At 42.7% G+C, this 12,023-nt stretch overlaps 1 protein-coding gene across 1 annotated transcript in view; it reads right to left on the reverse strand.

The window, feature by feature from the left end:
* Window positions 1-2,568: 2,568 nt before the first annotated feature.
* Window positions 2,569-12,023, reverse strand: part of KIAA2012 (KIAA2012 ortholog) — a 110,856-nt gene continuing 101,401 nt past the window's right edge. Inside the window, exons 18-23 of the mRNA XM_057746567.1 lie at window positions 10,776-10,890; window positions 8,660-8,997; window positions 6,573-6,775; window positions 5,577-5,749; window positions 4,536-4,755; window positions 2,569-2,707 (exon numbers count right to left, since the gene is read on the reverse strand). Of these exons, the coding sequence (XP_057602550.1) occupies window positions 2,569-2,707; window positions 4,536-4,755; window positions 5,577-5,749; window positions 6,573-6,775; window positions 8,660-8,997; window positions 10,776-10,890 (1,188 nt within the window). The remainder of the gene's footprint in view (window positions 2,708-4,535; window positions 4,756-5,576; window positions 5,750-6,572; window positions 6,776-8,659; window positions 8,998-10,775; window positions 10,891-12,023) is intronic.

Below are 12,023 nucleotides of genomic sequence, written 5' to 3' on the forward strand. Positions count from 1 at the left end.
ACGCCAAAAATTCTTAATTGATGTTGATAATTTCAGTTTTTCCCTTAACAATGTACAAAATGTTCTCTGTTTAGTTATGGTTTGGTATATTTTGTTTATATTTTCTTTTATTTCTTTATATCCTCTATTTAAACTGTATACATTTAAGATACCAAGTTAATTCCTTAATTAGAGGGCTTAACTTTTTCTTTTAACTCTTTAATGAATCACAGAATTCAGTATATCTGTGCATATACATAGTCCAATTTCATATTATTCCAAATAGAATGTCATCTAACTACTTTAGAAGAGAAAATAAAACCTCTCTAATGCATTTTATAAACTGTTATAGTTTGAATACCTTGTCAAGTCCCCTGTTGAAAAATAATTGGCTTGCCTTATAAATTCTTATATTTGACCCTAACTGAAAAATTATTTGTATTGTACATATATAGTCTAGGTAAATTAGAGCTCTTAGACCATTGCTTGGCATTTATCATTATATTAAATAGTAACTAGGAATCAGGCCCATTTCTAGAATGTCCTTGTTGAGTTGCAAATCTCTGTCAGGCTTGAGTAACAAACCTGACAGGCTATTTGAGCTATCCAGAATGTGTGAATTTGTAGTTTGGTGTCTTAGCTTTGTTTGCATCTCTGTCTGAAGGCTCGCTCTCGGCATTTAGGTGGTGGAGCTTAGCTACTGGGGATATAATTTTCTTGATTTTAGTTTATTGGATTCTTCTGATTGCTTTTCATTCTGCTGTGGTTAACTGAAAAATGTGCTTACCTGGTTAGTAGTGCTGATAAAACAGGCTTTTCACAGCAGCAATTTAATAGAATATCAGATTTGGAAGGGACCTCGAATAACATTTAGTGTAGCCACTCTACCTGGTGCTTGAGTGCAACATCCTAAATTTGTAAAAGAAGGGAGAAAATAAAATCAGTAATGGTAATTTCCCCCGCAAGGATGTTTTCCTTGAGTATTCTTTCTTGTCTTTTTGGTTGAATTATTTGAGATGCTCCTTTCTCATCTAAGTATTATTGAATGAATGAATGAATGAATGAATGTGCAAGTTGGGTCAACAAATTTGAGAAAAAGTTTAGGTGACATATTTAAAGTCACTATGATAGCCAGGGTTTTGGCCATTTTATTTCTGTGTAACATAAAGCAAGGATTTGAAAATAAGCATCAAATCTAAGCAAGTCCAATAACAGCAATATAGACTCAAAATTAAGCTTGACTTCTGGATTGTGGAAGTGCAGTTCCTGTAGAAAGTACCTTACCAGCATTAGTGGGAGATTTGAGGGAATCATCTGCAAATATTAAGTTCTTTTAGGTGCAGACAGTGAAGTATAGAGTAGGGCCGAAGAAAAATTCAGGTTAGATACTGCTTGCTTTAACATTTTTTTGTGTATCTTATTTGCTAAAGGTCCTTCATCCCCTTTAATGATCATTCACAGATGCTTACCACTTACTGATATGAAAGAGATGTTAAAGACAAGTTATTTAATCAAGACTCTTCCTCGATAGAGTCAGTGTGATTTTAAAAATGGGGAAATTATGTGAGTGGCTGGTTTTTCAAGGCACAGTTAGGAGCAAAACCTCAAGACTGGTTGTTTTCAGGGCTCTAGAATACAGTGTTGTCCAGTAGAACTTTCTGTGATGGTGATGTTTTATATCTGTACTGTCCAATACAGTAGCCAGTAGCCACATCCAGTTACTGAGCACTTGAAATGTGGCTAGTGTGACTGGAGAACTGAATGTTTTAATTTACGTTTAAATAGCTACATGTGGCTACTTATTTGGATAGTACAGCTCTTAATCTGTACTTTTTAAAAAAAAATTATTTATTTGGCTGCTCCGGGTCTTCCTTGCCACATGCTGGATCTTTTAGTTGCAGCATGTGGTATCTAGTTCTCTGAGCAGGGATTGAACCTGGGCCCCCTGCATTGGGAGCACAGAGTCTTAGCCATCACCACCAGGAAGTTCCTTAATCTGTACTTTGAGGGTGTGAGAATGCTCTCACAGAACAGCTCATTTTACTCAAAATGAACATTTATCAAGTGATTACCTTGTTTTAAATAGACATTAGATTTAGATTTTTAGGATCAAATGGATGTAGTTTTTGTCTTATAAATGATAATAAAATTCTTAATATGTGAATATATAAATTAGCTTTTCTTTGTTCATTCAGAATTATTGCGTCATAGAATTTCTATTTACCTACAGCTCTTTCAGAGACACCGAAATGAAATACTTCAGCTACGCTAAGATTATGTTAATGTCTTACAAACTGAAATTTACTGAAATTTAAACAAAGTATGAAATTATTGGCTAATTCTAGGTACCAAAGCTTCTGGATTTATGTGGTTACAGAGAACATAAAGGATTTAGGTGAGTGAAGAGTTTGATTGGGTTGAGTAAAGTTTGTGTGGCGGGGAGGTGTGGTGGGAGTGGAGGTCCTAGATTGAAGTTAGGTGTGGGGTGAGGTGAACCAGGATGTGTTAGGGTCAGTATGGAACTTCATTATAGAAGGAAGTTACTCTTTTTATGTCACCACCTCTCAACTTTTCAGTTTTCTTCTAGTCTTAAGGTCTTGGTATTTGTAGGAACTGGAAGTAAGAGTAGACCCATGGTCTGGAAATATTCTGTGTCCACTGTAGACCACTCGCTTCCTTACGGAGTTCTTGGTGGAAATGAAGATGTTTCTTCAAAGCAGCCTTTTGCCTAAGGAAACAACGCCACCCACAATCACAATACTGATTACGTATCCTAGAAATTGTCCTTATAGGCTAGTGAAAGAATTTTGGATTCAGTAATCATCAGTTAGACTTGGGGCTACTGATGTTGCATTTTAGTGGAAGATTGCGCATTTAGTAATGTTACATATGAGGTTTAGAGTATCATGATCCTCCTACTAGAAAGTAAAAGGCAAGGTGTAACACTTGTTAAATTCATATTTCTGGAAGGGACTCCCCTTATTTTAGAGATGAAGAACAGGCCAGAGAAAAAGTATACCTGGGACAATGTCACATAAGGGAAGGTGAAATTAAGCCAGTTGGCATCCAGTTCTCCTAACTCTTGCTGGAATGAAGCTTTTTCACACCCCTCACATACTGCTTTAATTACCTCGTTTTTTTCTTTCAGCTCCTTGGATTAGTGTTGCAAAATTGTTCAACTTCTACTCCTATTACTTGCCAGTTTTTGGAAAATTGCAACTCTGATAGCTTGCTTTTGGTTTCAACACTTAAAGAACCCAGCCGTACTGCTATATAGGGCCGTATATAATTTTGAAATTGAATCAGGACTTCCCTACTGATCTGTTTTGTAATTCACATAACAGCTGAGGAATGTTGCAGGAGGGGAACTACTCAAGGTCAGGTGGAAAACCTTGAAATAGAGTTATTCTGGCTTCCTTCTTTTTTCTGGTCCCCTAAAGAGTATTTATTAGCTTAGATTCAGCATAAGTTGTAGAAAATAACTTTTGAGGGGTAAATTGTTTACAATTAAGATTGGAATCACGTGGTTTTTCTGTGTTGGGCTTCTTTACCCTTCAATTTTGGTGGTTCTAGAGGGGGATGACTATTTGTTGCCATCACTAAGGAGGGGAAATTTATGACATAGCCACTATGGGGAGGGCCTGGCTTTTAGAGAGTCAGCTGAAACCACATTACTCAAGAGATTCTGTTATCAGAAAGATGGAATGATCATTACTATTGTAAGAGAACAAAGGGGGAACTGCTGTTGGCCCCTGCTGTCTGGTTCTGTGCTATTTCTCCTCACAAGGCCTACCTCTCAGACCTCATCTGGACGTATTCCTTGTGCCTTGTTCACGTCATTCCAGCCATGCTGACTTTCTTTTATTCTTCCACCATGTCAGCCTTATTCCTTTCTTCAAACTTCTGCATTTACTGTTTACCTACTGGAATATTTTTCTTCTGGATGTTTATGTGGCTAACTCATCGTCATTCAGGTTTCACCTTATATATCACCTCTTCTAAGGTTTTACCCTGGCCAACGTGCAATCCTATCACATCTTTAAAAATTTCTGTATAACATTTACTGCCAGCTAAAAAAAAAATCTTCGCTTAGAGTCTGTCTCCCCACCCCCACGCCTAGCATGTAAATGCCGTGGGAGAAGAGACACCTGTCTTGCTTACTCCTGAATTCCCAGTGTGCAGAATAGTGTTTGGCACATAATAGATACCCAATAAATACTTACTGAGAAAGGTGGTGGCTCAGAATCGGGGGGTATGAGATCTGGTCCTGGTACTGCCCCTAACTCACGGTTAGCCCTGATCAAGATCCTTCTCTCTGGGAACTGGTTTTCTCGGCTGTGAACCAGAGGGCTGAGATAGATGATCTCTAAACTCCCTTCTAGCTTCAGTACGCGTTCTTTAAGCCATCAGGAGATGCTGTGCCCTTTGCAGCAGGAGTTTTTCCAAACCATGCTGTGGGAAGTCGGAAAACTCCGCATGCCCAAAGGCAGTGCGAAGCAGGCAGCCAAGCCTCTGAACAATCCCACTATGGCAACTGTTGCCCAAATAGCAAATACCTGGCTTGCTCCTGGGCTTGTTTCATGGCTTCCTCCAGAGCCAGCCTTGCTGCTTCCTCTTCCTTTCGCCATCTGTCCTCCGCTTCCAGCCGAGCCTTCTCTTCCACTTCCTGTTTCCGCCGCTGGTATTCCAGCCGTTCCTCTTCAGCCATTTCCATCAGGCGCTTTTGTTCTTCTGCTAACTGCATTTCCAGTTCCTTCTGCCTTTGCTCCTCTGCTTCTGTAGCATAGAAAAGTGAGTAGGCAAAGCAGCGGCCTCATTATTGGAGAAAACAACTCTCTGATCTGACTCTCAAATCTGTGATTCCCAGGAACTCCCAATGGGATATTCTGTAGCTTACCTGACAGCAGGTTGCCAGATCCTCTGTGGGGATTACCTTGGGTTAATTTACTAACTTGAGTCCTGTCTCAAGCACCTACTATATGCAGTGCACTTAGCAATTAATACAAAAGCTTGGGGAAGAATTTTTCAGAACCCGGTATGCTCATGGGTGGTATGCAGATGGGTTGGGGACAGGTGTCAGAGCAAGGTCTGGAGAAACTTGGTGCTTACTCAGCTGGACTGGCCAATCTACAGGGTGTCATCCGCTGAAGTGCTTTCCTATTTCTCAAATGTGAGCCTGTAGGGATTCCACACATCACCTGAAAGTCTGCCCTGAAGCTATCCAGATGTTTGACTGTTTCCATCTGCTAGGGAAGGAAGCAAGGAACAGAGAGCTATGCCTCCAATTTAGGCAGCTTCTGAGCAATGCTGGAAGGACAATGAGAGGGGCAGGGTCCCACTGAAGATCACTGAATTGGGAGTGGGACCCAAGAGTCATTTCCACAAACGAATCTTTCTTATTTTGATCTTCTATCTCAACTCACTAGTCACACATATTAATCACTTTGAAAAGAATCAGCTTATCCATTTAGAATGCTTCACACTGAGACCGAGGATAGGCGTGACTCTGGGGAGAGTCACATGAAAACACCCGCAGTGGGATACACGTATTTCTGTCCCAGACAGACGGGAGATGCAGAGAGCGGAGTGCCCCTCACCAGCCCTCTCGGCTTCTTCCTGCTGCTTCTTTCTCTGCAGTTCCTGCAGTTTCCTCCGGAATTCCTCCTGTTGCTGCCGAGCTCTCTCCTGGACCATTTGCAACTGGAGCCACTGCTTTCTCTCTTCCTCTGCCTGCCGCTGCCGTGCTTCCTCCAGTCTGTGTTTCCTCAAGCTGAGAAAACCCGCAAATTGGTCAGGGAAATGGCAGAAAACACTGGAATGTCCTTGTAGGACAAGCTGTGCCTCTGAGGGAGGCTTTGCAGGCTGCAGGCCACACAGAGTGTCCCATTCAGAGGAGACTCATCTTCCAAGGGAAGCCTGACTGAAGAGCAGAAGCAAGAACACACAGGCCTGCAGCTAGTAGCCTGGAAGTTCTGTGCTCTGGGGCGGGGGCCTTAAGTTCCCAGAGCCTCATTTTCCATGCTTATCAAACGGATTTTGAAATTGCTGTCTCACTGGGTTGTCGCGAAGATTAGATGAGCCCAGAAGCCTATGGAAGAGCCTAGCGCAATGCAGACATGGCAAGAGGTGTGCCACATGTTTCCTGAACTCGATCTCAAAGCCCTCCCAGGGAGAGCCTGAGAACATCTATCTGGAGTAAATTTAATGGTTTAAAACACCACATTTTTTTTTAAAGATTTTTTTTTTTTAGTGTGTACCATTTTAAGTCTTTAATAAATTTGTTACAGTGTTGCTTCTGTTTATGTTTTGGTTTTTTGGCCCCAAGAGGTGGGAATCTTAGCTCTCCAACCAGGGATTGAACCCACACCCCCTTCTTTGGAAGGTGAAGTCTTAACCACTGGACCACCAGGGAAGTCCCTAAGACACCGCATCTTATTTTTGGTCCAGACTGTCCCTGGGATAACCAGGATAGTGAAAAAAGAGATGTGCTGTTTTACGTCAGGGCCCGAGCCTCAGAGCCAACTTTACCCCTAGTGGAGGTCAACCCTTGCCTTGTCGTCTGCTTCCTATCGTGGCTGTGGCCATCCACCCACCGGATCTCCTCCGCGCGGCTCCGCTGCTCCAGCTCCAGCTCCTCCTTCATCTTCTCTGCCCTCTCCAGCCGCTCCTGCTGGAGCTGCTTCTGCTCCTCCTCCTCCCTTCTCTTCCTCTCCACCTCCAGCCGTCTCATCGTGGCCCTCTCTGCTCGCAGCCTGTCCCGGGAAGCTTTCTCTTGCTCCCTCTTAGCGAGGAGGGCCTGAGGAACCAGAGAGTTCTTAGTGCAAGGGACAGCGCGGGAATCGCGGGTGGCCTTGTCCCAGCAGGGAGCCCTCCTCCACCCACACGATGTTACCTCCAATCAGAGATTAGGTGGTTTCCACACTCTGACCATGGCTGTGTACACTCTGCCACCACTGGCCTGGGCTCTGGGGTCTGACTGACCTGGATCTAAGTCTCTCTCTTTGTTGCTTCTGAGTTTGGGGATAGCAACTTAATTTCTCTGATACTGTCTTCCTCTTGGCTAGCCATTACCAGAATTAACTGAAATAGTGAAAGTGCCAGCATAATGTCTGATACGTCATTTGTCTAGATGCACTTTATAATCACCCATGGAGCTTGTAAAAATTACTTGAGGCCAAAGCCCCACCCATACCAATTAAATGAGAATACCTAGGTGGGAGGCCTGGTGGGTTTTAATTTAATTTAATTTAGTGTTTTTTTTTTTTTTTGGCCACGCATCAAGGCTTGTGGGACCTTAGTTCCCTGACCAGGGATTGACCCTGGGCCCTGGCAGCAGAAGCTCAGAGTCCTAACCACTGGGCAGACAGGGAACTACCTCCCCTTCCCCTTAAAAAAATTTTTTTTTTCTTGGTGGTTTTAAAAAGCTCCTTCCGGTGATTCTAATGTGAAACCAGCGCTCAGAACCACAGATTCTAGATAAAGGCTGTTTTAGGGGCAGTCTTAGGTGTAGATGTGTCAGACTCCTATTTAATGCTATGCAAATCCACTTTTTCAGTGAAAGGTTCTTTTAGTTTCTGTGAAGAGTTTCTTAGCTTTCTTTTTTTTTCCTGATGCTCCTCCTCAGTCAGAAATATCCCCATGAGGGGAACCTTGAGTGGCAACTCTACCATGGGAACTCTTTGTATCCAACTTGGAGTGGATACTTCCTTGCTTTTTAGCCTTAGCAGAGATAGCAAGGTACTGTGGATTGACAATAAACCTAGAAATTCTGAGTCTATAGCAAGCTCAGAAAAGTTCTGCCCACAGCTTAAAATTTTCATCTGCTGTATAGAGCAGAATTCTGTAGTCTAGGCAGCTGGGAAGACTGAGAACTAGAAAGGAAAAATATTTCCGAAATCCTTTTTGGAAGACCATGGGCTATAAAATAAATAAGTACATAATAATTTAAAATAGTGACAAGAGCTCTGATTTTGGAGTCAAAAGATCCAAGTCTTGGCTCTACTACTTGATAGTTGTGTAACTTCTGACAATGAACATCTAACTCTTAAGCCTCAGCTTCTAGGTCTGTAAAATGGGATGACATACCTGGGTTACAAGTGTGGCTGTAAAGATTAAATGAAATTCAGCAGAGTGGTACCATATTTGCATGTAACTTATGTGAGTTTAACCATAGTGGTTTAGCTGGGGGTACGTTAGCAATATTTAAAGAAAAGGAAGGCAGATGTGTATGTATAAGTTGCCTGTGGCCCAGATGTGTGCCACAGAAAAGCAGATTAGGAATGGAGGAATTTCTGCAGCTTTTGAGAGGCAAGCAGTACATGAACTCCAGGCCAAGTCAAGGATATGTGCTTGGCTCTGAGGCCTGAAATCACCTTTCCTTGTAACTGTGAGGCCTGTATCTCTCGAGATGGGTGCTGTGCCAACCTTCTGCTCTTGAAGGGTGGGTACCTGCCCTAGCAGTCTGGGACCCTCATTTCAGAGGGGCTTTGCCACCCTGTGTCTTTGATCCGATCTGGCTTCTTAAAGGGTCAGAAGGTACCAAAGTAAAACAAATACAACCATTATGTAGTAGAGCTGTTTAAGCAACTGCAGTAGAATTCGGGGCAGTTTTTCCCACCTCTGCAGTTGCACCAGTGAGGACAGAAATCCCTCTGGCCAAGGTGAGAATATTGGCCCCTACCTTAGAAGGGTCCTCATGGCCTCTCTCTTCTTCAGATTCCATGTTTCCAGGGACAGTTGCAGTCCGGGTGGGCGATGACCTTCCATCTATAGAAACTTGGCTCTCAGGAGCATCAAATTTGGATGAAAGCCAAGGGTCCTCTAGAACAGACTCTGAAGGAAAGAAACCTCCTCCTGAGGCGTCTTTAGTTTCCTTAGAATTAATGCCATCAGGCTTACTCAGCTCTGCTGCTATTTCCAGACTCCTTTCCTTCTGTGTCCTTTTCCTTTTGGCTCCTGGTTTTTTTCCTTTGGGAATTAGGTCTGATTTCTTTTCAGCCTTTGATTCCTTTGATTTTCCTGGGAGAAAACAATCGGGGATAGAGGGGTAACTAATAAAAGTGATCTCTGCATTCTTTGCAGTAACTTTAAAACTTCCGTGTGCAATGGAATCACCTGGGTGCAGATTCCTGAGCCACACCCCTAGAGTCTGATTCTGTGGGAATCTGCTTTTTAACAACCACTCCAAGTGTTTTGAGTAGGATAGTCCATAGACCTCCCTTTGAGAAATTGCCTTGTGCTATTTGGATCAACTGTAATTCAGCAGTCTTGCTACTAAAAAAAGTTCTGATTCACCCTGACCCATGGTGGGGGCAAGACTCTCTGGAGGGAAGACCTATAGGTACAGCTGGAAAGTCATGCCTCAAGAGTCTAGCTTCAGGTTGCAACTTTGCAACCTGGCAAAGTTTAAGCCTTCCATACTCTGAGGCCTCTTCCTCAATTCTCCTCTAGGGGCACAAGTATTTCCTTTCCTAGTCCTGCCATTGTTACCCAAGTTATAGGCTACAATAATGTAAACTCAGCAAGACCTTAAAAAGCAAACCTCAAAAACAGATCTGGGTAAACAACAAGGTTTTACTGTATAGCACAGGGAACTATATTAAATAACCTGTGATAAACCATAATGGAAAAGAATATGAAAAAAAGAATGTCTGTATATAACTGAGTCACTTTGCTGTACAGCAGAGATTGGCACAACGTTGTAAATCAACTATACTTCAATTAAAAAAAAATCTGGCCCAGGAAGCTATCGAATGTCATCCTTTCTGATAGCCTTTGATTTCTTTTGAGGATCTTCATATGGCCAGGAAAAAAATGGGTGTAGGTTTTAGGTTAAAGAAAGTCCTCAGAATATGATGTTGTAAATCAACTATACTCCAATAAAAATTAAAAAAAAAAAGAAAAGAAAACAAAGTCCCCAGAAGCATAGGAACCTAAATTCCCTGTGAGGTGCAACACAGGGAACCAAGAAGAAAAGTGGTAGCTGGAGTAGCCATTCTGCAAACTTCCCCTTCCCAAATGCTCTCACAGCCCAATTCTCAGATTATGACAGATTTATTACTCATAGAGGCAGTGTCTGAGAGGCATGAGTTTGCAATCAAATGGCAGGTCCAGACCCTGGGTCCACCACTTTACTGTTTGATCTGTTTCATGTTATGCAAGTCACTTAACCTCTCCACATGACATAAGAACAGTGCTTGGGCTGCCTAGGTGGTGCAATGGTTAAGAATCCACCTGCCAATGCAGGGGACAGGGGTTCGATCCCTTCTCCAGGAAGATCCCACATGCCATGGAGCAACTAAGCCCGTGAGCCACAACTATTGAGCCCATGTGCTGCAACTACTGAAGCCCATGCGCCTAGAGCCCGTGCTCTGCAACAAGAGAAGCCATGGCAATGAGGAGCCCGCGCACCACAACAAAGTGTAGCCCCCACTCACTGCAACTAAAAGAAAGCCTGCACACAGCAAAAAAGACCCAACACAGCCAATTAAAAAAATAAAAATAAAAAAGAATAGTGCTTATAGGGATTTCAGGACATCATAAATGCAGAGCTTCTAATTCAGTGGGTATTCATTTAATAGGTGTTAGTATTATCACTGTAATTTTCTCTTTTGTAGATTACAGGTCTCTACACTGCCCCAGTTTCCTCTATTCATATCTCCCAAAATATTGACATGAAGTAAGGCTGCAACACCATCTTAGCTGTGGTAGTCAAAGAGCCTCAACACAGATCCATGCTGATCCTCCGTGACACCTCCTGGCTCCCATTAGGTGTGTTCTCCTGGACGGTTCCTTACCAACAGCAGCCTCTGCTTCCCCACGGAGCTTCCCTTCTCTCTCCTTCTTGGGCACGTTGGACTTATCTGTCTTAGTTCTTTTTTTTCTCTTGGCTTTGTCAGTTAACTCCATCTCCTAAAGGTGAAAAATTAAGGAGAGGGAACATAATACATGTAGAAAGCAAGGGGAAAAAAAACCCCAAACCATCAAAGGGAGATTATATTGAGAATTCCCTGGTGGTCCAGTTGTTAGGACTCAGCGTTTTCACTGCCAGGGCCTGGGTTCAATCCCTAGTCAGGGAACTAAGATCCCACAAGCCCTGCATCACTGCCAAAAAACAAACAAAAACAAAAAAGCAAAAAACAAAAGAAAAGGGAGATTATGTTGAATAAGACAGAATGGCTTAGAGTAGAATTCATATGGGTTCCAGATGAAGCAGAATAATGAGATTTAGAGAGTGTGGAGCTGGTAGGGAGATCCTAAGGTTCAGCCTTTGATATAATTTCAGGTATAATTTCATAGAAGATAAGAGAAATAGAATATACTTTATGATCTGCCCCTCACCTTTTTTTCTCCTTGCTGCACTGCACTGCCTGTGGGATCTTAGTTCCCTGACCAGGGATTGACCTGGGTCCACGATAGTGAAAACCTGAGTCTTAACCACTGAATCACCAGGGAATTCCCTGCTTGCACCCCCCCCCCCCCATTAATGCTAAACCATCATCTACAGAGTTGGATCAAAATGAAGCAGTTACAATAGCCAGGACATGGAAGCAACTTAAATACCCATCAGCAAATGAATGGATAAAGAAGATGTGGCATATATATACAATGTAATATTACTCAGCTATAAAAAGGGATGAGATGGAGCTATATGTAATGAGGTGGATAGACCTACAGTCTGTCATACAGAGTGGAGTAAGTCAGAAAGAGAAAGACAAATATTGTATGCTAACTCATATATATGGAATCTAAAAATGGTACTGATGAACTCAGTGACAAGACAAGAACAAGGATGCAGATGCAGAGAATGGACTGGAGAACTCGAGTTTTGCGGGGGGCGGGGGGTGAAGGGGAAGCTGAGACGAAGTGAGAGAGTAGCATAGACATATATATACTACCAACTGTAAAATAGATAGCCAGTGGGAAGTTGCTGTATAACAAAGGGAGTTCAACTCGAGGATGGATGATGCCTTAGAGGACTGGGACGGGGATGGTGGGGGGGAGTCGAGGGAGGGAGGGAATACGGGGATATGTGTATAAATACA

Source organism: Hippopotamus amphibius, chromosome 8, assembly GCF_030028045.1.
Source record: "Hippopotamus amphibius kiboko isolate mHipAmp2 chromosome 8, mHipAmp2.hap2, whole genome shotgun sequence".
NCBI lineage: Eukaryota > Metazoa > Chordata > Mammalia > Artiodactyla > Hippopotamidae > Hippopotamus > Hippopotamus amphibius.